The following is a 25,803-nucleotide window of genomic DNA, read 5'->3' as shown; positions in this document are numbered from 1 at the left end:
AGTTCTTACAGTGATCATAAACACAAGAGCTGCTTCAGCAAGTACATATCATTGTACTACTAGATAGGGATTACAGTGATTTCAGCATAACTGCATAATTAAATTTCATATCTTCGGAAAAGCGATTGTATCCAGATGCCATGCCCTGACACAAAGCGTGGCAGGTATTTAAAAAAAACCGAACAAAACCACCAAACAAAAAAAAGAAGAATCTTACAAGGAAACAAAACATAGCTTTCATGCTGAGTCTAAGAAGTTGCTTGTTTGAGTACAAGAGTCACAAGGGGCACATTTATTCTAAATAAATAACACTATTAAAAGAAGGAAAGAAAAAAAGGAACAGGAAGGAAGAGACAGAAAGTCCCAGCATAGTTGAACAACAGTGATCACAAGATTTTTGAAGCAGATCTTAAAAAGGAAAATCGTGTGTGTAAAGTCAGTGGGAAGGAGCAGAAACTGAAAAACAAATGGAAGAAAACTGGACTTAGAAAGACTTCAGTGGGGGCTTTGCAAAGAGTAATACAAAATCTCCCTACAAATTACTGAAATAAAGGCGTTCTGTTGAAGATAAATTATCTTTTGACACCAGTAATTTCTATAAACTGAATAAATAATTGACACTGCACCATTGCAATAAATTGTGTGAGATGGATACTTCTTTAAACTTTCTTGCCTCTGTAACATCATAAGCCAGATTGGCCTGCCATTTTCCAAAAATTGATATTGTGTCATTTGCATAAAAACTTAAGGGCAACATGATGTGTCAGACCAAAAATCTAAATAGTGTAGTAGCCTGTCTCCAAGAGCGGCCACAAGTAGATTTCTCAGGAAGGCAATAAATGTGGAGCAGGTGTCAAGATGGAAACGAATACTATTGTTTTTCCATATTCAATGTTTTTCCAATTAGGAGAATGGCTGTGGCTAGACAACACTGCAGTGAATTTTGTCAACTGGAATGTAGGAGAACCTTCCCCTCAGCAAAATGAGCACTGCGTTGAAATGTACGCAAACTCTGGGTACTGGAATAATATCTACTGTTCTTCCTACAAAGGCTATGTTTGTAAAAAGCCAAAAAGTAAGTGCTACATTTATGAATTTGTTTTATGTATAGAGTATGCTTCTTGTGTGCTAGTATTAGTAGATGGCTGTTACACACAGTGCATTTTAGCTAGGTGTTTTGAGGTTTTATAAATGCCAAGGGATGCACATTTGCATGCCAACAAAAAGAAAGAATAACTCTTGTCAGAAAGTAGAAGTGCTGACCAGGGCTCAAGTTCCTTCAGAATTGTTTTAAAAAGATTGTGTTCCTATCTTAACTGTACCTTGTATACATACTTAACAAGTTTGCCTATTCTGTATCGATAATTGTTGAGTAATCACAAAGTTAGTACTGTGATTTGCACACACAAATTTGTCTCATCTATTTGAAAATACATTCCTCAGGGTATCCCCTCTGCTCAGCCCGAAGAATACCCTTTGCTTATTTCTCTCTGGAAGTCTCATGTGCATGCATTTTCTGAGTATGAAGTAGTGTTTCCGTGAATTGAGTATTTATGAATTATGAATTAATGAACAGTTTTGGAACTTTTGTCTCTGTGTTCTCCTGTTTTGAGAAGATGAGTGAATGAAAAGCAAAGCAAATAGTATAGTCTGAATGTGCTAAACTGGAAGTGTTCTGAAATAATTGAATGTGCAAATTTGACAGTAAGGACATCTAGTGCATACGTGTTCCTAAAAGTCATCCTAATAATTTCTTCTAGCAAGTATTGCAATCTTCCAGCATGTACTGCAATATCAAAATCTCTTACTAATGTTTACTGAGAAGAGTGAAATGCATGTAGTAGCTGAAATATGCCCACTTCCTCTACAAGACTGGAAATGAGAGAAATTCCGCTATCCTTTCTATAAATTTGCTCTCATGCAAAATCATTCTTACTTACTCAGATGCTTGTAATGACGCCTGTGTCTTCTACAGGAAGTACTGCAGAACTGTCAGATATAACCATCCATTCAGAGTCTACTAACCTGTCTTTTTACATTGTGATTGACAAACAAAAAGGCACTTTATTTTTATTCTCTATCCAGAATAGTCACAGATATAGATAACAAGTGTTAGAATCAATGGCCACTCTTCCTTTTCGACCATTCAACTCATCTGTTTGTGCTGGTACTGGCATTCACCTGTTTTGATACTGAGACATTTCAAGGAGCTGAAGCAGATGAAAGCTAGGTTTTTTTTTTTAGGATTAGCTTCAGCCAGTCTAGCCTCCTGAGCTGGAATGCCATGGAGTCAGCCATATGCCAGTGTCAATGCAAGGATGATATAATTGCTCATTCAGGAACAGCACACAATTGAATCCTACATTGTCATAGAAATGCAGCTTGGCTCAGCATAGTTTTGCAAAGCTGTGATAATGCTCCATTTGCAGAATTGAAAAAAAATTTATTAAATAGCTATAGGCTAATATATGGGGTGTTAGAAGCATGATTTCACTTAGTTGCACTTGCTATGGCTTGTTATGTTTGCTGTTTTCTGAAAAGGCTGCAAATGCAAATCCTCCTTTCAGATATTTGTGTACATTGATAAGATCCCCCCTGAACCTTCTCTTCTAGGCTAAACAGTTCCAGCTCTCTCAGCCTTTCCTCATGTAAGAGATGTTCCAGTCCCTTCACCATCTTAGTAGCCCTTCACTGGACTCCCTCCAGTAGCTCTCTCTCTCTCTCTTGTACTGGGGAGCCCAGAACTGGACACAATGTAATGTAGCAAACATGCAATACCTCCAGTATCTCTCTCTCTCTCTCTCTCTCTCGTACTGAGGAGCCCAGAACTGGACACGATGTAATGTAGCAAACATGCAATACCTCCAGCAAACACTTCAAAAGTGTGCAAGTATAGAAAGTTCCCGGTTTCCCTGTTTTCCATAGATTTGCATGCTGGTATAGTGCAGACAAGTAACAAGCTGCTTTTTATTGTAAACAGCATTAATAGATACTTTCCTTGCTAGAAACTCTTGGAAACATCCAAATAATCTTGTCTGGTTTTACTTTGAAGAGCAAGATATAGAGTAATATTTGTCTCTAGATGTAAAACTAGCTGGGCTAACAGACACTCCAACAGAGTTCTGGAAAATCTTTGGAAGTTGGGATTGTTGGATTATTAATGAAATCAGGCAATGTAAGTGGGGAGACTGGTAAAACAATTTAACTTCCTGGGCTCACCTTTTTCAGGATGAAACACGATGCATTGATTCAAGATTTAGTTACACACAATCAGTGTGGACATAAAATCATTATGTCCACGTGACAAAATATGGATCTTCATCTTAAATGATGGCCCAGTTTTCCCAGCAAGCCAGATTTTGTGGTCCAGATATTAGATTTTAAATGAGCTACAAACATTTTAGTTCAGATGTGATACGTGCTAAGACACTTTGGAGTTCATGAGTGATTTCAGTTGTCTGTGTAGGCAGGCCGTAAAAGTCTCTTGGCAAACCAAATTGATTACACTTGCTATGTTTATATAAGATAACAAATACTGCAAGAATTTGTAATTATATTGACGATTATGTTTGATCATCTCTGTCCTGATGATGCTGTGTAGATTTTCTTGTGGTTTTACACTGATGCCAGGACCTGTCTCCATGGAGCTCTTTGATGTTTCTTCTTTTCTGCTAGTTTATGTAAATACCTACATATGAGACCAGAATACAACTGACCATTGTGCTATGCCTTTTGATAGGTGTATATAGCTTTGTATGGACTAAACCCAAATGTTTTCAGTATTTAGTGGTATGTATTATCATATATTTCTCTGAATATGATTTTCAGTATATTCCAAATATAGAAATAAATAATAAATAATATAGAAATAAATAACAAAAGAATATAATAACATAAGTCTTTTTCAATGTTTTGAAATGCTAGCAACTGAAATGCCACCAGCAGCTGAAATGCCACCAGCTGAAATGCCTACAAAGGGTAAGAATATTGTCTTTCAAGTAAACAAAAACTAGTCCCATGTAAGATCATAAACAGAACAAATCATATTCTGTGTTATGTCTCTTACATTTCCTAGGAGCATATTATTTCCTAGTAGAATACGATATACTCCATTCAGTGTCCAAATGCAGATTTAAAAAAAAAAAAAAAATTGTGATATAGCATGCAATGTAAGCATTTTAAAATAAATTGATTTTATGTTGCTACCTTTGTCTCTCATTATTTTGAAACAAATGGACACTTTTGCTTAAAACATCATTTCTGAAGAAATTGTTTCCAGTAATCAGATAAAGAGTATGTAGAGTCCTCTTGATTTCTTTGTTCTTATTTTCAGCAATGACAAAGGACGAGAAGGCTCCTACTCTGAACCACGGTAAAACAGGAGTTGTAGTTATTGTTGTCATCCTCATCCTACTTGGAAGTGGCCTTGCAGGCTATCTCTTCTACAAAAGAAGAAAGAATCGCTTGTCAACAAATGACAGCTTTGAGAACAATTTGTATTTTAACAGTGATGCAGTTCCTGGAACTAGTGACACAAAGGATCTTGTGGCCAACATAGAACGGAATGAACATGCGACACTGTAATGTTATAAAGTGAAATGTAATGTAATATGTAATGTAAAATGTAATGTAATAAAATAAAATGTGCCTTGTTTTAATAAAATTATGCAATTAGAATTAAGCCAAAGCTATTTTCTCGTGTGCAAATACTGTAGTAGCCAGTTTCAGTGTGTGCGTAATGTTATATGCAGCAGTTACTTTATTTCGTAACCATTGTATAATGTGTGAGATTTCAGATCTCATTATTTGATGACCCACACTGGTGAGTGTGGGTCTTAAGAAAAGAGATAATATTGACTAATTATTAAATGGAACAATAGAAATGGATGCAATAAAGGAAGTAAAATATAGATAGATCCACTTGAGAAGGCTCCCAAGATTTGAAGTTTCTGCACCAGATTTATTTCAAACCATGCTAATGCACAGATTCTCCAAGCTATTCAGCAAACATATCTCTAATTCTTCCAGCTTTCAAGTATTCCTAGGGACTTAACTACAGGGGTAGTTGCTAGATGACAAGCCTGTATTTAGGCACATCCTCTTTGAACCACGTGGGGAAAAAATCCATTTGTGATATAATTTCAGTTCCCACAATTTCATACAACACAGAGAACCAAGTATGTGGTTCTTGTAGTTTATGTATTCTAGGACTTAGTCAGGTAAAATCCGGGGGCAGGCCTCCGCAATGGAAAAGCGTGGTTGGAGTTAACTGCCAGTGTTCTGGCTGGCCACAAGTGGGTTTGTCTGGGAGAGGTGATGAAGGTCATGGCAAAACTTCCTTCTTATCAGGACAACAGTTACTGAGGAGAGGGAGGAGCACTACCTATACGTGTTCTGAGGGTTTATAGGAGCACTGGATAGCTGTTATGGTGATCACATGTTGGTACTGCTCTCCTACAGCCTCTCAATAAGTAACACAGGTTTGTGTCCTGGAAGTCAAGAACAATTTAGCTTTACCAATGTATTAGTTACTACTGATTTTATTTCCTTTCTAAAATGGCTAGATCAGTTACCATTTATGGAAATCTTAGATTCCCCAATGTGGAGTTTATATTCCAAATTTTTGTAAATCTTGTAAAATGTAAATCATGCATGATTCCTCACTCGCATACAAAGTTTGCAAGGTTTGGTTTTGTGGTTTCAGATTTTATTCTGTGAAATAAACAGTAACTGGCTTTGATTTTTTAAATAGCTTTTCATTTTATAATCTTGTCTATATAAGACTCTGTAACAGGATAAAGTTAAAAAGGAGATGATACAACCATGGAGACATTCCATCCAAAGTTGTGATCAAGTAATATATTGACAATATTTTCCTGAATCTGTCCAGGGATTGTCTGCTTAAAACCGAGACAAAAGTGTCAGCTGAGCGATTTAGTAAAAATCTTGAATTACATATGCATGTAGGTAAGATGGGGAAATTTGTCCTGGAATTCCTTTTCTCCTCTGGCTCTACTCCCTTTCTCCCAGTTATTTCCTTGCCTCTGTTCCTACTGCTGTTTCCATTTTTAATGCACAGTTGTTTCAGCATGTCTTTTCAAGGAGTAGTACTTCTAATGGTTCTTCATGCCATCTGATGTGGCTTATGTGCCAGAAACCTCCTGACTGACTGATTTATGATGTTAAGGATGACATTGTTTCAATTATATGGAGAAGTGGTGCCAGCTGGAAAGGTATGTGAAAAGGACAGTGAAAGGCCCTGATTGGAATCCCAGCCTCACTGCACTGGCTGTTGTGCAAACAACAAATAGGTGCAGTCTCTACCCAAAAGAATTTCAGTCCTGTTCTAGGGCTCTGCACAATCTTAAGGCAGTATCTGCACACAGAGTGATTCTTCCAGATAACATTTCATCACATGTATATAGCAAATCTATGATTGGAAAGAAAATAAAGATTGAGGGGTGTCTCATTTCTGGTGCTTTGCCATACTTACCAGGTACATCTCTACAGCTAAACAGTGTCAGGGAGAGAACCCAGCTACTGGAGCCTGGATAGTCCTGAACTCTTTTACCCATTTATACTGCCTGAAATCCAGCATCATCTTTGAGTCGAAAAGAATTAAAAATGCCATGCTAGTTAAGAGCTGGCAGTAGGTATGGCTGCTTCTGTGAAACACTGTGTCTGTTCTGCTCTCCTGTCCAAACCGGAACAGAAAAAATAGAGGAGGTTCCAAATCAGAAGCTCTACTCTGAAGATGGATCTATTTGGCCTGCTCATTTTAGAAATAGTGTGAGTGAAAAAGACCTGAAAGATTTTCAGAAGAGGAATAAATTTAAGCTGCATGGTTTCCTGTCCCTCCTATTGCAATACAATGGAGTTGAAGCAAATTTCCCATTAAAACAAGCAAACATGGAAGCAGTGGCATTTACAGCACAGGAAATCATTACAGTTCCATGTAAGCTGAAGATGAGCACTGATACTTTATACACAGAATCTAATAGGAATTTTTGAATGGAACATAGAGAAACAACCAACCTTGAACACTTTAAACAACATTTAATTAATATAAGATTAAATTTTACGTAGGGACTTGTAATTAAAAAAAAACAGGATTTCTTGGTTTTTTGTTTTGGTGGGTTTTTTTGTTTGTTTGGGTTTGGTTGTTTGGTGGGTTTTTTTTGTTTGATTGGGTTTTTTTGTTTTGTTTTTGTTTTTTTGGGGGGGAGGGGTGTTTGTTGTTTTTTTTTTCCTTTTTTTTTTCCCCAGCTAGTACCTTTCAGTGATGGCGACTCATTTATTAGACTGTCTGAATACAGAGTCCAGTCCTGGGTTTTTAACATTATCATTCCTTTGGTCATACTTGTGACAAAACTGATCATACAATTTCAAGAAAAATTGAGAGAGAAGTTTCCAAACTGCTGTTCTCTTTCCACACCCTCATCTTATTTCCATCTTTCCTGGACTGAGTTGTCGTGTAATAGTTTTACCAAACATCACTTGGTGATCTGGCATTACATCCTCTTTTCTTGCTGCTAAGCTGCAATATTCCTGACAAGTGATAGACTACATAAAAAAAGTTTTGAAGATTGGGCTGGGGAAATTATCCATGTTGCTCTGTTTGACTGAAAAAAAGTAGTGTGTCTTCTTAGAAATTATTCATAATCATATGGATGCAATATAATTTGTTACTTAATGTATTCTGATTCATCACCAATTCTTTCAGCCATTCTCTACTGCCGGCTGCTAGTCCTGTTGGGATCACCCAGTTGCCTTAGAACCACCCTGTTGCTCTTGTGATCTCTTATTTTGTCTCCTGAGTAGATGCCACTACGTAGCGGAAGTTTTGGGCTGTATGTTGCATAAATATACATTCACAGGGGAATTGGGATCTTGCTTTTCTGAAATATTTTTGCTGTAAAAACAAGGAAAATAATTTATCGGTAAACAAGATGAAGCATAAATGATGCATAGAAACGCAATGAAAATTCTTAACTGATCACTAATAATTCATGTCCATAATCCTCTGATTCTGCCAAGATTTCTTATGTTTGATCCTGGCGGTTTAGATAAATGAAAGAAAAAAACGTTGATTATGAAGCATGAAAATATAGTGTGAAAGTGCCTTATGTTTCTCTTTCAGTGTGTTTTGAGCCTGTCTAGAGAAATGGAAAGGTTGTTCACTCTCTGGGTTTTTTTTAGGCTAGAATGTTTCTACCGAGGTTTAGAGCATGTCTTTTTTTTTAAAAAAAAAAAATCAGTTGGAAACTGCGATTTTGCTGTATGTGGGGATTCTGGATTGAAATCTTATATCAAGTTATAGCAGGCTAAATGATCACAAAATTCCTTTCAGATTTTAATACCAATGTTTTTTGAAAATGAATTCTTTAACTTCTGTAGGAAAGCATCTGGCTGAACCTGGATGGATTCACCCATGCGTTTCTGTGGGCAGCTGAGGAATGACTTGATGGCAATATTCGATAACGTGTAAAGGTTTGACTCTTTGCACATTGCTACGTTTCTTGATACCATTGTGCTTAATTTTCATTTCCCCTTTTCTCCAGAAGAATTCAGACTTCAGAGGAAAGGTGGTGAATCTGCACACTGTGAGTGTAATTTCCTGCCTGGGAGCAGAGATTGCCGAAGGAACAATGCTGACTCAACACAAAACCCAGCAGCCTTTCTTCCTCGCCACTTCTAAAATTTCAGGCTGTGCCTTGCCAAGTGGAAGATGCTGGAGGGCATTATTGCAACCTTCTGATTTTCTTTCCCACTTTGTGGGCTGTGATGGGGTCTGCTCACACAAACACTGAGATGTGGCTGACCTTACTACGCTTTACTCTTTTTCAGCATCTCTCAGCAGATCATCGATAACAGTCCTTCACCAAACACCGATCTTTCTTCAGAACAGAACTAGTTTCTTTTTCCCTGTTGATATTGTACTTGTTGCCTCCCGGTAGCTTTGGAGGTGCTGAGATGTTGTATACAGCAGAACCACGAGGCATTACATTTCTCCTGCCTAAATAATAAATAAGAATATTTTTTCCATCTGCACATCTGGAGCTCCTGAACAAGGAAGCAAGGAAAGTTGGAAAGTTGAGGTTGCAGAGTCAAGCATTCCTGTGTTGGGGAGTACCAGAATGTTTTACTCCAGACTCAAGTGCAGCCATCTTTGCATATGCATCATAACTCATAATCCATCTGCTGCTTTGTTGAGGCAGCCCTCTTTTCTCCCACATTCCTCAGGTCTCAGTGTCCTTCTCAGGCTCTCATTCTTTCCATGTTTTTGGTCTAGCTGTACCTGCTGGCCTTCAGGTCACACTATTTTCTCTCACGTTGTAATTCTTTTTCTGCTCTAATTCTCATGTACCTTTTTAGACCCAGTGAGTCATTCATCTGCATCTGAGTCAGAATAGAAGCAGGATCCCACATCTTCATGTAGGTGTCTAACATTTTCATTGTCTACAACAGCAGCAATTTTCAAGGAAAGACTTGCCGCAAATACAGTATTGGGGAAGTTATCCCAAACCAGTCTCTCCCGAAGATATGGGAACGGGGATTTTTCAAGGGCCGTATGCAAAAAGGGATGTAAACCTTCCCTGGGAGTGTGTTTTATCTTCCCTACTCTCTACGTGTTTCTAGTTCTTTTACCTATCGTAAAGGAGAGAGGTTTTTCAAAGTAAAAATCAGAATCTTGTCAGAATGCCTGAAAGGTGTACACTTTAGGGGGTGCAAACTTTCACAGACTACCAGTTTGAAAAATGTGGCAATATTCCTTATCAGTTTAATTTTCATCTCTAGCAATAATTGAAAATCCACCATTTTCCAGTTACAGGTTATCTGTGGTTTCTTTTCAGAATTTCTTCAGTTGTTGCTCTCAGTTTGGGTACATTGCTCCTGCATATAGTCGAAAATGGAGCAAAAGGGACAGGTGCCTCCTGAAGAACACTGGTCCTATTTTCTACAGCTTTTCTCTTTTCTGTGGAACTGCAGACATGGGGAAATTCTGGTTCTCTTTAATTCCAAGGTCATAGTTACTTGATTTGCATGGTGTCCCAACCCATTTTTCACAGTACTGCATTGCACTCTGGCGTTTTTCATCATTTATTGATAGAGACAAATCTTCCTCTTCTTTTCTACCTTTTTCCTTTATTTCCGGCAAAGAGACATCCATGTCACCTTCTTTATAAAAATAATGATCCTGAATTGTAAGGTATGTTTCCAAAAATCCTCACGAATATGTTACCTCTTACATCTCATATTTCCATGGAAGAGAAAACTTTTATACAGTAGAGAAACTAGCTTAGAAAGCAAAGTTTATTCATTAACGTATTATTTCAAAATTACTCATGTGACATGATACAGTTCCTTATTTGCAGCTCAGAACTTCCCTGTATCTGCAGGGGAAAGGATTTGTTAATCCAGTTCAGTGCAGAAGGGCTTTCTTGCAAGGCACAGATTTGGTCTTCAGCATCAATTTGAGGTGAAGGGGAGAAGGGAGTGAAACATCTGGCCATGGCTGTCTACCTGCTCCTGATTTTTCTCTTTTCCTTCAGTACATCTCTTCAAATGTCTGGTAAGTCTTTGTCCTCTGCTGAGTATGGAGGTTTGCAAGTTCTTTCTCATGCTTTCCTGGTGTCCTCCTTGGTGGACAGTGAGTTTAGATCTAGTCACAGCATATAATTTGAAATGGTTTTATTCAACTCTCAAATTTGGTGGTATCTGTATAGGTATTCTGTTTCCTTAACCCAGTTTTCAAGGTGGTGTATGAGTGAAAGAAATATGCCAACAGATGTGGGCATAACCTAGACAGTACTGATTCTTGAAAATCAGCCAGCTGAATGCAGACAAAAGCTGATCTGAACTTACTCTATTGGAGGTTAGAACAACTCAGATGTATGGGGCAGTGTCCTCTCAGCATGCGTAGAACCACTGGCTGATGTGTGCTTTGAGTTTCTTAGACAGCTCATATAGGCTATGGCATACTGATTGTTGCATGTTGGAATCCTGTTTCCAAGCTGATGGCTTTTAGGAAGGACCTTAAAAGCTTCTGTCTGTTAGATTTCAGACACCCCTACTGCTGAGAGGAAAACAAATGATGCTGTGCCTGCAGCTCTTTCCCGCAGGAAGCTCCCAGCTAGAGAACTGTGGGAGTCCAGTGCTATCACTTGAATGGCAGCAGGGACTAGCCAACGCTGATCTAATCCACTACAGGAGAATTTATTCTGTGCAGGTTTTTGGGTGAGACCAAGCTGGCTCTAACCCATCCTCTGCTAACCTTCTCAAGAACCACTGCAGCAGGAGAGCTGTGCCAGGGGAAATGCCGTCTGGCTTGTTCAGGTGTGCAGCCTTCCAGAGAAACACCACCGAGGCCGTTCGACTGCTCCCTGGCAGCTCTGGGATGTGGGGGGTTATGAAGCCCCGTTTAACTGTTCCACCCCTGGCAAAGAAACCTTGGGTGGCTGTAAAGCTCAGTGGCACAGCAGGGTGAGTTGGATGATGCTGTCACTTAGAGGGGAGCTAAGGGATGCAAGGTGAGCTGCAAAAATGGTCAAGGTTTGGAGCAGGCTGAAGTTGTGTCCCTTTTTTGAAGCTGATCTTAAGAAACAAAGCCCTGTTGTGCAGTGTCTCACATTTCTATTTACAAGTGTAGCTATTAATGGCACTTAGGATACTTACTTAGCTTAACTGTGCTCAGAATTGAAGTGATGATGCTGCAAGTTGTGGCTTCCCTCCTGAGAAACTCACAAGTTGAACTCTATGAAGAAATGACTTTTTTGCAAAAATTTCCAAAATAATTAATAAAAAATGAAAAGTACCCCACTTGCTTGACGAGCTGAAAACCAAAACGTCATTCTGGGCCAAATATAAAAATGGTTGAATTTTGAGTATGTAAACCATTTTTAATACCTCTAAAGCAAAAAGTCCTTTTACTTGCAAAATTAAAGCCTATTTAATAAGTTGTGTGGTGGTGGAACTTTAAAGAACTCATGAATTTAATAAAGGTCATTTTTGAATGGCATTTTGAGAACAGCGTGCTTTAGGGACGGATGTGAAGAGAGCAATTTCTCTTGAAAGAGCTCTATTTTCAGCTTCTGTGTTGCTTGCATCTCAAGAATATTTAAGAATATTTTGATGAATATCCTTCATACTGATGATTAACCTCCCTTGATTTCTTTCTTTATGGACTCTATCTATTCAATTCTTTGTTGTAGCAGGCTGCCAAATAGCAAGTAACTGACTTATCTCCCATGAAATCTCTCCTCAGATGTTTGCATTCTCATTTTATTTTATAGATAGTGGAATATTTTCAATCTATAATGAAGATAGCAAGCTCTGCGCTCAAGCTCAAAACTCTAGCTCGGTCATAACTACTGCTTGTGATGAGCACAACGAGTTTCAAAGGTTCAGGTGGGTCTCTGCCACGCAGCTGCTGAGCGTGGCCCTCAAGCTGTGCCTGGGAGTGCTCACCAAGGACGATGAGGCTGCCATCACGCTGGAATCCTGTAACAGGACGAATGAGCTCCAGTGGTGGGAATGTAGAAATGAGATGCTTGCAACCCACGGCAAGGATTTATTTTTCAACTACGGCAAAGGGAAGGGGAAGAAAAGCAGGTTGTCCAAAGGATCGGGCAAAGGGAGCCGGTGGAAAATCCATGGAACCACAGACAGCGTGTGCTCCCAGCGCTATGAGGGTAAGTACTGAAAATTAATCTCTATTTCTAGGTAACTTGGCTGCCCTTATTTGCAAAGCATTTCACCGCCTGCTTGTCATGCAGCAACCCTTTTCTTACAGTGACATCAGTAGCAGAGCTGACTACAAATAGGGAGTAGAAATGCAAAGCAAATATGACCGTATACATTTCTGCATAATTCGGAAAGTGCAATTCTGTCAAATGATAGAATAAAATAACAAAGGCCTATGATGTAATTATAAGGGAGAATGGGAATTCTCTTTGTACAGCAACAGTGTGAGGAAATCTATGACTGTTTCAAAATGTGATCAACTTGTAGAAGAAGTGGTGATTGTGCTATATTTAAATATTTATTGTTGCTATTACTTGGTTTGCCCATGTCCTATCCCTAAGAAGTTAATTTCTAGTTAACATAGACGTGATCCACTTTTAACAGTGTTTACCTGGTGTTTCCCAGGCCCAGCAAGAAGAAAAAGTTGGAAAAAGCAAGGAAGGAAAGGAAGGAAAAACAGTGCTTTAATAGTTTAGGATGCAATAAGGCCTAACACCCTGACAAAGGAACACTGGAGAGTCAGATCTCCTTTTCCTGCATTATTATCCCTCATGGGCTATGCAGAGTGGGCATCCAGGCTGAAGTGTTCAACCTCCTTTCTACCTTGATACTGGTAGGGTGGGAAGTTAAATAACAAGGGATGAAATTCTTGCCGTGTCCTACAACAGTTCCAGCTGGAATGAAGTTTGTAATAATTTTGTTCAGATAATAGCAAATTAGACTGCATAGAGATGGGAGGGTCACTTCCCAGCAAATTTAAGATAAAATTTCCTTTTATGAAAACTAATAAAATATTCTGATATTATTCTGATAAAAATATATCTCCTTTCCAAGCCTCTTCAACCATACAGGGAAAAAAAAAGTTCCTAAACATCATCCAAGACAGAGGTATGTATGTAATAGGAGAAGCTGAGTCATGAACACTTCTGACACAGTAGTCCAGATAGCAATGAAAAGAAAAAATTAGACAGAAATTAGTCTGAGGACCAAATAAGGGTTGTTTGAGAGTCTTCATTCTGAATATCTTGCCATAGTCATATCTAATTGGCACAACAGCTTTGGAAAGCTTTGTAGTATTAAAGTACTGATGTGTTGAGCTCTTGCACAACTCAACTGTGTCCATGGAGAGCTGCCTGTGAGCAGATACTGTGGTGATCATTTGATACCAACTGACTACTATTGCTCTATGTTTCTCTCCGTAGATATCTATACACTGGGAGGAAATGCCTTTGGTGCACCTTGCGTGTTCCCTTTTAAGTTCAATGGTAAATGGTATGCTGAGTGCATCCCTCGGAATAATGATGCAGGCTCTCTCTGGTGTGCAACTTCTTCAGATTTTGATAAAGACCAGTTTTTTGGAAATTGTCCACTAAAAGGTAATTTATTTGTAAAGATTTCAGGAAAGGCATTAAGCAAAATCCACTCTCATGGTCAAAATCTCCTTGGGATGTGGAAGTAACATTGGACTGCGAGCTGGATTCTGGCTAACCTAGTTCACTGGTGAGCTATGCAATGATAAAATGAGGTGTCTGCTCTTCTCTCTCATTGTTTATCCAGCAGAGATGAGTAGTCCTACAGTACTCTCGAGAGTGGTAGATACAGGGAGTATTGCGAGGGTGGTGACTGGGACTGATGGAAAAAGGAAGAGAAAACCCCTAGGACTAGGTGAGAAGAAAGTCAGGGCGAATGAAAGGCAGAAAGAAGTGCCATGGATGAGGAAGGTGAGATACAGGGAAGCAGGAGACAGTGGTGTATCATAGGATGGAGCAAAGAACAGGAGGGCTGGAGCAAACGGAAGGGTGCAGGACACGGGCAGTGACGTTCACCTGCTTTCGGTGCTCCAGTGCTCCTTACACCCACAAACCACCCAACGCAGCTTTCCAGTAACCCCAGCACAAACACCCTACGCCTTCACCCCTGCTTCACATCTCATTGGAAATGATTGTTTCTGTCGTGTTGGGAGGTCTGGGAGAGCATAAGAGGGGTGCCAAGGTAAGAAATGGATATGAAGACCAAGATTTTTTGTATAGGGAATAGGGAAATGTGTTTGTACAGTTAGAATATATCAGTGAGTGGGTTAATGTGGACTGAATTTGAGAGAAGTAGATGAGTTATATAAATAAAAAAGAACAGGGTGAATGTAGAAAAATTAGGTTTGTAAGGAGAAATAATTCCTTATGTTATTAATTTGTTATTAATATTGAATGGACAAAGTATATATATGGGGCAAACTGTGTGTAAAAACTTAGCAAAACATACAGTTACATAGTTTTAATCTGCAATGAAGATTTTATTTTCTGCATTAGCAAGTATGATTATCTTGTCAAGTTGCTATTATCATGTTTTATAGACACCATCCACAACGACCTTTGGAAAACAAATCCTGTGACGGAAACCCACTATCAGATAAACTCACAGTCACTTTTGACATGGCACCAAGCAAGAAAAAGCTGCCAGCAGCAGAATGCAGAGTTACTAAGTGTCACAGACCTTCATGAAGAAATGTATTTATTAGGTAAAGTAAAAAAAAAACCAAACAAATTAATGCATATGGTTAAAATGAAGGTCAGCTCCAAGAGCTTTAACATGGATACTTATATTTATGTTGTGAAAACAGGTCTTAATGACATTCTTAAAAAAGTTTGTCACTTTCTCACAAAAAAATCTTTTAGAACATTGGAAAAAATCTAACCTATATTAAAAAAAAATCTACTATGACACTTCTTCCACGCTTTAAAATTTTATTTCAAGTTTTATTGAATAATTTACAAAATCAGAGACATTTGATAACTTGACTGTTCATTTCTTTTGGCCGTTTAGGGCTCACTAGTGACCTGGGTGTCAATGTGAAGCTCTGGACTGGTCTTTTCAGGGCACTTGACAGTGGCTGGCAGTGGATTGGGGGCAGTCCTTTCAGATACCTGAACTGGGCTCCAGGTAAGTGCACTTTTCTGAAATGACAATCAGCATCTGGGCCAAAATTCTCTTCTCTTCCCCAAATTCCTGTTACCTAATTCCTTTGGTTTCATGGAGTTTTCACAGATTACAGGGGATTATGGGAAAGGTAGGATATTACAGTAATAGGGATCACACCAGAGATGGATCGCCATTAATTCTGAATTTCCCAGAAAAAGCAGACAGCTCATCTAAGAAAAAACTTAAAACCAAATATCTACAGCTCATTCTATATTTTTTTTCCATCCACAATTTTCTCATCAGGCATATTATTCAAACCAAACAAAAAACCTATGAAAAATCATCTAAAGAGAATGTAAAGAAAAGAGAAAAAAAAAAACTGAAGAGAAACATTGCATAAAAAATATTTTCAATTGTTCTTCTTGGTTACTGCTTATGACATTTATCTGATGTACATTATCTTAGTAAGTTTCCACTCTTTTCTTAGGATCCAAGTCATCATCTTGCATGTTGCCATATTACATATTTTCATAATAGTTGTTGTAACCTCAGGGAAATCCAAAGGGTGAGCACTCCCGTGGAATTAAATATGCATTTCATGTCCAGTGTTTAACAGTAAAGGATGTTGAGTTGTTTGCAATGCTATCATCCCATAAGGAATTTATATAAAAGCTTTATTTGTATAAAGTTTTTTCCATATGTTGCAGTACTTCAAACACACTTAATTTCTTGTTAAGCAGTGCATGGGAGAAGAGCAAGTCTCATGTCTGAAATGTCGGCCCTCTCGGCCATCCCAGTGGTGCTCCCTCACCTCCTCTCTTGGAAATTATCACTCTAAAGAATAATACACCGGTCGCTTTGCAGCTGCAAAAGACTTGTGTGTTCCTTCCTGTAATGAAGTGAAAATTTTCAGTGTTAATAGAGGGATTTTCTGTATGTTGTGCCTCTTTCCCAAAGGAAATCCCTCTGTGGAATCTGGAAAAATATGTGGGACCTTCCAAGGTAGGAATGGCAAATGGGAAAACCAGGTATGTGATTGGAAACTGGGATATATCTGCCAAAAGAGAAACTCCTCCTCAGATTCCTCCACTATTGCCTCAGGTAAGTTGATCAAAAAATAGGGCTCTTTTTGCGGTGAGTGAGAAATACTGGGAGGATGCCATATATGAAATGACAGTATGTTGTCAAAACAAAAGGGTTATACTTTTTGACCTGGATCAAACACTGGGAACACTTTAATTTTCTGGCTTATTTTAAAGATGATGTCTAGATGTTGTTCATCATTTTGAAAAGATCCCAGAGTACTAAAGAAGGCAGGATTATGTGTTTAGTCATGTTATCCAGACCACAAAATACCAATGAATATCCTGTGCTCTGAAAAATACACTAAAGATGTGTTCTGCAAAAATCTGTGAGCCAGAGTTCATGTTCCCCCTGCTCTCTCTGACCCTTTTTGCTATATTCTAAAATGAAAAATTCAGAATATGGGGCCGCCACCCTTTCCCAATTGAGTTCCCTTTCCACCTGAGGCAAACTAGGTCTTGTCTATGTAAAGAAAATGGTGTGCAGTTAACTTCACTTGGGAATTCCCAGCAAGCTACTAACTCTAGAGTGACTCCCTCAACTACATATATACTAGTATATAAGATTATTCTCTGGCTCAGGGGATGAATGGCACATCATAACTGGCATCCTGTACATCCTGGCTGCATCCAGACAGCTTTCTGGGAACGGTTTCTGACCCATTCCAGCCTCCAAACCATGTCTGGATGTTGCCTAGGGGAATACAAATTTGCACAGGTCAAAACCACGTCCAGGGAGCATTGAACAATGTGGTTGATCACACGCCAACGTTGGGCGCACATCCTGCCCGCTTCAGTTTACTTTATAGGTGCAGATCATGTGAAACTTCAAAGCAGTGGAAAATGGTTGGCCATACTAAATTCACACCAAGAAATAACCACTGAACAAAGTGTGCGGCTTTTCTGTGCAGCTGGGATTTCTGACATCTGGTATAACATAAATGTGTCTGGACTCCCTGATATATGATTTGGGCTGTGCAGGAGCTCCAACTGGCTCCTGAGCACCTGGTGTTTCCAGGGAAAAAATATACATTACCCTCAAAATTCACCAAGATAAAAGTCCCTGTGTAGGAAAAGAGGCCCGCCCTATTCTGTAAAACGTGGCTGTAAGCAGAGCTTCACTGAGGGGGATTTAACACGGAGCTGTGCCCTGCAAGTTTGCATGCCAAATTAGTTAGTGTTTATTTAATCCTGTAAAAGAGTTTTTTAGTAGCTCCCAGCACAATTGGGATGGAAAAATCTGTTTTGTATTCTTTATGATCCTCAGACTTTTGCTTCTCTCCTCTGCCAGTATGTACTCCAATATTTCAAATTTGTGTCAGTACAGGTAATTTTCTTTTTGATTAAAAGAAAGCACTGAACAGGACTGCTCATTAATTGTTTGAAATAATTTTTTTAGGTGACTTAAAGCCTTTTAAGTGCCCCAGGGAATGGGTGGCCTATGCAGGTCATTGTTATAGAATTTACAGAACACCCAAAATATGGAAAGAAGCCCAGTCTTCCTGTAGAAAAGAAGATGGAGAGCTGGCGAGTATTCATAATATTGAGGAGTACAGTTTTACAGTGTCTCAGCTTGGGTACAGTGAGTATTCCTGCAGGTCACTTTTTTATCTGGAATTATACTGTTGCTATTATTCATTTAATCATTGTAACCGTGTTCTTAAATGTTTTTTAAAAAGTCCTTCTTCAGTCAAAAGCGGGTGTGAGATGTGATTGTTCCATTTTAAGACATACCCGTACCTACAATTATATTTGTGTTCCCAGAGCCAGATGATGAGCTGTGGATTGGTCTAAATGACTTCAGGGTTCAAATGTATTTTGAATGGAGTGATGGGACACCTGTGACTTATACCAAGTGGCATCATGGAGAGCCAACCCACACACGAAATAAGGCAGACTGCATCGTTATGAAGGGAGAGGTAAAAATCACTGTCCCACTTCCATACTTTCTTATGTCCTTTGTGCCCCCAGAAAGGAAAACATCTGTGACCAAAAAAAAAAAAAATTCAAAAAGGGACAGGGGTTTTAAAGGTTTTTATGAACTGGATTTAATTCAGAATATCTTAGTGTGGAGGGAGACTGGAGGCAAGATCTAGGAAGGTGTATGGTGGAGCTCCAGAAGCAGTGCGCTGTGCTGAGACTTGGTCTGCTCGGCAACAGTTACAACGAATCTCCTGTCTGAAATTGGTTGAAGTAACACGTCATCCACTTTCAACATGACTGATCATAGCTGCATAGTATACAATTCTTAGAGCAGGGACTTTCTTATGTTTCCCCTAAGACACCTAAAATATACATTTATTAGAGCTACTTTGGAGGCTCATATCACTGGAGGCACAAAAAATTAGGTACAAAAAATTGTATCTTGTTTTATACTCAGCATAAAATGACATCTCATAATACTACGGAAACAGACTTAAACAATACATTTTTCATATTTTATGTTTAGTTTATCCAGGATTTCCTTGCTGTTGTCATCTGGTTATATGAACATAATAAACACCATGCTGGTGAGAATAGAGTGGAACAGCGTATTTGCTTCTTCCTTTCACCAGCCACTGAACCTTTAATACATGCAACCCTCATTCTTACACATCTGAGGAAATGTGGCCCTAACTGTCTTTATTGTGTTCCCTATTTGGGAGTTTTGGAGAAAGCATCAAGGCAAGGAAGAGAGCTGAAACAGCCTCAGCCACATGAAGGGAGAGGGGTTCTTTCTGAGGATGGTGAATATTCCTGTTGGATCTGGATTTTCTCTAGATTTCACTTCTTTTTGTCATTTCTTCTTACCATGCTCAGGATGGATCCTGGGCTGACAGTGCTTGTGAAACAAAACTCGGTTACATCTGTAAAAGGAAACCTTTGGCAGAAGAATCAGGGGAAGCTGAGGTTACTTACCCAGGCTGCCAGAAAGTAAGTGTAAAAAAGGTCATTACATCTTACTTTCACTCCCATGATGGTGAGTATCACGGAAGTCAATTATTTCAACTATTCTTGGTGGAGCCCTAGAATACTGTTAATTCATATGGATGGATACTTCTCAGACTAACGGGGGAAAATTTTACTTATTTAACCAAAATGTAGGTCGACTTATTTTTTCCCCTCCCTTACATACGCACTTCACTCAGCTCTCTCCTAGTGCAGAACTGGTCTCTTCACCCCTAAAAGCTGCTCTCTGCAGAGCGTGTCAGTATTTTTTCATCCATCTCAGTATTCTCACTGGTCTTGGGTTGCACGCAGCCTTCTCAGTTCAATCAATCTGCCACAGGAGGCAGGAATATTTGAGCTGACTGTTTCGCAGATTGTTCGTAGCCTCTTGCAACAGCTACACTTACAGAATGAGAAGGCAGAGCAGGCTTTACACGAGGAGCTGCAAAGCGGCTGTGAGCATTCTTGCCAGCTCCCAGTCATAACCACGGCTCACCGCTCGCAAAGACCCCTTGTGCGTCCTTTATCAAGGAGCAAGACACAGAGTTGTGGTCACAAAAGATATGTTTGATTTGTTTCTTCTCGTGGCTTCTGAAATTAATTTTGACTTGGGGTGTGATATTAACGTGGCTTTTGGAAGTGTACTGTGCTGCGCAATCTGACAGCCCCTCCGTGCATCTCTGCTGTGGACACTGACAGGGCTGGATGAAGCACGGCTTTTACTGCTACTCCATCGGGCAGTTACCAGCGACATTTTCAGAAGCAAAACAAATCTGTGAAGAAAACAAAGGTTACCTGGCTACTGTGACAGACAGGTATGGAAACATAATTCTTGTCCTTTCATATGTGTAACCAGGATGGAAGGGCCAAACAGAAATCTCTTCCTACTTTGCAGTTTTTCGTAGTGTCTCATGTGACACCACTCCTTTGCTGGAAAATTTATGGCAGAACTGAAGAAGTGTTACAAAATACATCAGGGGCTTGTATGTCATCAATACAAACATTTAAGCCATTGCTACTACACATCTACGCTATTGTTGACCCCAGGAATTAAAAAATTGAGTCAACCCCTCAACAGGTCTGAATTGCCAGATTGTTTTAAAACTTCTTGAACTAAAAATAAACAGATAAACATGGAACTACTTAATTCTTCTGGATTTGAGCTTTTCAGCCTTTTCTTTGCAACAGGCAGATCTGGAAACTTACCCTTTTTGGAATAAAGGTAGATTTTTTCCCCCAGAGCAACAAGATTTAAAGATCTAGACCTTATCATAAAGCTCAGTAAAACACTGTAGCACTTATTTGTAGAGAATGAATAACATATATGCATTAACACAAGTATTGTTTGGCTTGCGTTGTTCATTGTGCAGTACAAAAGGAGAACAGAATTACTCTAAATTCTAAACATGATTTACATTACCAAAATATAAAATAAAAATTAATTTGTACGACAATTAGAACTATAAAAGTAAGATCATAACCCTTGCTTCAATCTATACGTATCTTTTTCCATATCACCTTTACCAGATTTGCTACAAAGAACTGTTTGAAAAAATGAACAAATTACGATAAAATGTGATACATCAGTTTGGTACTTATTCTTCACAGATATGAACAAGCTTTTGTGACTTCTGTAATTGGATTTAATCCAGCAAAGTATTTCTGGATTGGTCTCTCAGACACAGAGGAGCAGGGGACGTTCAGGTGGGCCGGCGGGGACGTGGTCACCTTCACTCACTCCCGGTACGTGCCACAGGGGCCACCGAGTTTCTGCTCTGGGGGCCCGACAAGTGAGGGTTTGGAAGCTAAATAGTCATTTTGAAACTCTGCTGGCATAAAGTGGCAAAAACGACATTGCAACTTTCCGTTTGTGCTAAAGGGATTAAATCAGAGCTCATGGTAGCTCCTTCCAGTAGACCACCTGGGACTGCATGTGTCTGTTGGTATCATTCACTCTGTGTTGTTTGATGGTTTTGATAGGTGATTCATAGTGTAATGTAAAAAGAATTTGATAAAATTTATTTATGATATAATTGAAATGCATGTGAGCTACTGTGAGCTATTGGCATCCAAACACAGCCGGGACAGGTTACATTTAGTTAAGTAGCATATGCTTTGAGAAGATGCAGCTGTTTATCAATAAGGTTTAAAAATTTTATGTTTCATGAAGGAAGGGAGTCAGGCTGCGTGGCCATGATAACAGGAACTTCGGCTGGATTATGGGATATTTTGAACTGTGAAGAAACAAACATGTTTCTCTGCAAGCAGCTGGTGGAGGGAGTGACCCCCCCTCCTCCTCCAACAACGACCCCTCTCCCATCGTGCCCAGAGGGATGGCAATCCATTCCTCAGAGCAGCTCCTGTTTCAAAGTAGGTGTTTAGCTTCTGAATGCAAATGCTTGTCATTTCAAATGAGAATGTGTTTCATGTATGCATGGAAGATGGATTTCAGCCTGCTTACCTGATAGGTAGTCTGTGGTAACATGTCTCCAGCCATCCCCAGGTAGCATGTCAGGGAAGTGCTGGAAAGTGCTGTATGTAGGTTAAACTGAAGATTGGAGTCACAGGGACTCTGAGATGATAGGAAAAGCAAAGTTGCAATAATAGAATTTGATAGGTGACCACAGACTTACGGTTACACAATTAAATAGTAAGTGATAAAACTAGAGACCAGGAGACCAGAAGAAAGATAGAAGCCCAGCTTCCTGAATTTCTGTAATACCCAGCACAATATTTAATTGTCCATTTTTTATAGATTTTTCAGGGAGGAAGGGAGAAAATGCAAACATGGTTTGGTGCAAGAGATTTTTGCAGAGCCATCGGAGGAGATCTGGCATGTATCCACAGTGAAGAAGAACAAAACTTAATAGCTGGCTTGTAAGTATCTGCACAGTCCATCGTTTGTTTAAAAAAAAAAAAAATTTAAAAAATGACCTTTCTGAAAGACATAAAGGATTTCTGGTGATCAATTTCTACTTTGCAAAGATGGTGTATATCTTGCAAAGGGGCAGAAGGAAAAGGGTAGAAAGAGGTGGGCGAAAGGGTTTCTTGGCAGGCCTCTGGGAAGGTGGTGCTATGCATTGAAGTAGCCTGAACATACATAAAAATGAAAGAAGGATCATCAAAATTGGTTTCAACTGAGTTTAGTTCAAAGGGATAAAACTGGTACTTTTAGCTCATTTTTAGTTGACTGGTAGATGAAATACTCTTTATTAAAGATATAGTTCGTGCTGCTTTCTTTCCTTATTTAAAGGGAAAATTTGGGAGGCTAAGAAAAGCCTGACCTATTGATATGCTTTTATAAATGTTTAAGTCAAGCCTTTGAGTACAGACAGGTCTGAATTTGGATGCCTGAGCTCCTTGGTCAAACCAAGACCTTAAAATATATTTTCATTTAACTCAGTAGCTGTGTGTCACTGCTTCCTGCCACATGCAGTGCCAGGGTGTTTTTCCCCACATGGGAATTGAATGATTACTTTATACGGCTGTCTCAAATGATACTTCAAGCATCAAAACACTGAGAATAACGTAATGATATATATTCTCCTTCTCTATTTCACACCGTGTCTGATTGTCTATATTTGTAATCATTCAGAAAGAGAGATTATCTTCACTTGTCTTACTGGATGGGTTTAAGTGCCTTGGACTCTGACAGTGGATTTATATGGAGTGATGGCTCACCAGTGAGTAAATAATTTATTGTTCCAGCTTTTTGTCTAATTTTCCATGTATATCTTGGCAGACAGCTCTCTCAGCTCCTCCTATGCAAGCCACAAGTAACCTTAAGTCTTTACTACCTGATTCCACCCTATGAATTAGTTTTTATCTTTTGATAGTTCATAGTTATAGATAACAGTATGACATTTAGAGTAATGAAATAACACCAAAAGTGATGGAATATCTCTCTTGATCTAGGCAAATCTGGTTGTACTAATCCCTATGTTCCCATTTGTCATTTACTGTTAGAAGTAATTTTGTATGTCTACACAAGCTAGGTTTTGTTGCCCTCGCTGCCTTAAGCAGATCAAGGTCTGCAAGGCCCAAGTCCATATGGCAGCACTGATGGATTGTCTCAGGTTGAAACATCAGAGCAGGATAAGCAACCCAGCGGCCAGAGGAAGCTACTTAGATACTTCTTTCTAGAGCTTGACAGGAGAACTTAATCTCTCCTGATAACAAAGAGGGCAACAACTTCTTGACTTACTAACATGGCTTATAAATACACAGACGAATCATTATGCTATGCAAGGGTCATGTCCTTCTCCTTACAAGGTCTGGCACCAAAGCACAAGATGGACCATGAAATCAAATGAAGTACATTCTTCTTTAACAGGATGATGTAAGACAATTGTTTCACTTTAAAATGAAAATAGTAACAAAGCTGTGTTTCTACTATAGGTAAATTTTGAAAAATGGGCAAATGGAGAACCAAACAATTATGATGGAAATGAAAAATGTGGCGTGTTTAATGGCTACACTAATATGAACTGGAATGATTTATTTTGTGAACATATGCAGGACTATGTCTGCCAAATAAAAAAAGGTAGGATGACTTTCTTCCTTGAGCCACTTCTAGAGACAGATAAGAACATCCTTTCCAGGTCAGATCACACTGTCTGCATGTATTAGAGCCAGCTGTGCCAGCAAGCACAATGAAACTCTTAATACATTTTCATTTAAATAAAAGCAATTGAAAACTACGAATTCATCCATGAGATACATGTGTAAGTTTGGGATGTATATGCAGCATGTTGACTAAGTGAAATCCAGCAGCCTAAAGTTGCGCATAGTTTCTGTAAGCTTAACTTGTGATCAGCGCTAGCATGGTATTTTGCTGAGTGTAACACTTTTTTTTCAGTTATTCTGAGAAATTCTGTGACAAAAATAAGCATACTGAGTAATCCTTAAGATTAATTTTATTCCTTGGAATTAAAATGCTAACAACTGTATAAATATATTTAATTGAGAGATGTCTAAGAAACGTAATATACTCAGATATTGATTTACATTGCAGGAGCATCACTGAAACCAGAGCCTACTTTCACATTCAGTAAGTCTTGTACTTCCAATAACAGAAATAAATTAACATATTAACATAATATGTTAATAAATTAACAAATAAATTAACATATTAATTTCTATTACAGACTGCTTAATGTTTTACCTTGCAGATTATGAATATATTGTTAGTGAAGATGACTGGATAATATATAATCACAAGGAATACTACTTCAGCAAGGAACCAATGCCTATGGAAAAAGCCAGGGACTTTTGCAAGAAGAATGGTGGTGATCTTGCTGTCATTGAGAGTGAAAGTGAAAAAAATTTTCTTTGGAAATATGTAAGAAACATGTTTTACTTCAGAAATGCACCGTTCTGTCCTGCACTGAGGCACCTTTTTCAGCTGGCTTGTGAAATATTAGAAAGTGGTCCCCATCACAAAAAAAATCAGTGCCACCTTTCATGGGCTTATCTGCTTAGGAGCTTTACCATAATCATAATTTTGACAAATTGCTACATGTAGACAAATCCTCAGCTTCTTTTCAAGAACACTCTTAGGGTGCAACTTTCAAAAACCTTTCTCTGTTTAGCTGAAAGCTACAGTTACTGAGTATGTTTTGTTTTCCAACTCATTCTCTTCACAGAACTGAATAAAAGCTTTTTCCCTTTTTTTGTCAGAACAGACTTCAGCTTTTCAGTAAAAGGTTCAAGCCAGAATATTTTCTAATAGGAAGAGAATAACCTGATGATGATATACTATTTTGGAAATAGTTTCATACTATTAAAAACAAATATGATTCCATCCTTTCCTCCTGTCCTGGTTTCGGCTGGGATAGAGTTAAATTTCTTCCTAGTGCTGTGTTTTGGATTTAGTATCAGAAGAATGTTGATAACACATTGATGTTTTTAGTTGCTGCTAAGTACCCTACTGGTCAAGGACTTTCAGCTTCCATGCTCTGCCAAGTGCACAAGAAGCTGGGAGGGAGCATAGCCAGGACAGCTGGCCCAGCTGGCCAACAGGGTATTCCATGCCATATGACGTCATGCTCAGTATATGAATGGTAGGCGTGTTCCAGGAAGTAGCAATCGCTATTTGGTTGTCGGTCAGTGTGGGTGGTGAGAAATTGCATTG

General features: G+C 38.9%; 2 protein-coding genes across 2 annotated transcripts in view; both read left to right on the top strand.

Moving 5' to 3' along the window:
• Window positions 1–4,698, top strand: part of LOC104069883 (macrophage mannose receptor 1-like) — a 41,820-nt gene extending 37,122 nt beyond the window's left edge. The window contains exons 23-25 of the mRNA XM_009583491.1: window positions 908–1,075; window positions 3,925–3,978; window positions 4,334–4,698. Of these exons, the coding sequence (XP_009581786.1) occupies window positions 908–1,075; window positions 3,925–3,978; window positions 4,334–4,584 (473 nt within the window). The 3' untranslated portion in view covers window positions 4,585–4,698. The remainder of the gene's footprint in view (window positions 1–907; window positions 1,076–3,924; window positions 3,979–4,333) is intronic.
• A 5,814-nt stretch (window positions 4,699–10,512) lies between these two features.
• On the top strand, window positions 10,513–25,014 carry LOC104071212 (macrophage mannose receptor 1-like; the record flags this gene model as incomplete). The annotated part of the gene is made up of 17 exons (XM_009583481.1): window positions 10,513–10,573; window positions 12,294–12,692; window positions 13,947–14,120; window positions 15,095–15,259; window positions 15,565–15,681; window positions 16,618–16,761; window positions 18,142–18,324; window positions 18,507–18,661; window positions 19,542–19,655; window positions 20,370–20,485; window positions 21,279–21,436; window positions 21,841–22,040; window positions 22,426–22,547; window positions 23,266–23,353; window positions 24,069–24,213; window positions 24,685–24,720; window positions 24,842–25,014. Coding segments are annotated over exons 1-17 (2,550 nt in total), but the record flags the coding sequence as incomplete, so codon positions are not given.
• Between the last annotated feature and the right edge of the window lie 789 nt (window positions 25,015–25,803).

The sequence above is a fragment of the Fulmarus glacialis genome, unplaced genomic scaffold (assembly GCF_000690835.1).
Source record: "Fulmarus glacialis isolate BGI_N327 unplaced genomic scaffold, ASM69083v1 scaffold16790, whole genome shotgun sequence".
Lineage (NCBI taxonomy): Eukaryota > Metazoa > Chordata > Aves > Procellariiformes > Procellariidae > Fulmarus > Fulmarus glacialis.
This window is presented reverse-complemented; position numbering and strand designations above follow the sequence as displayed.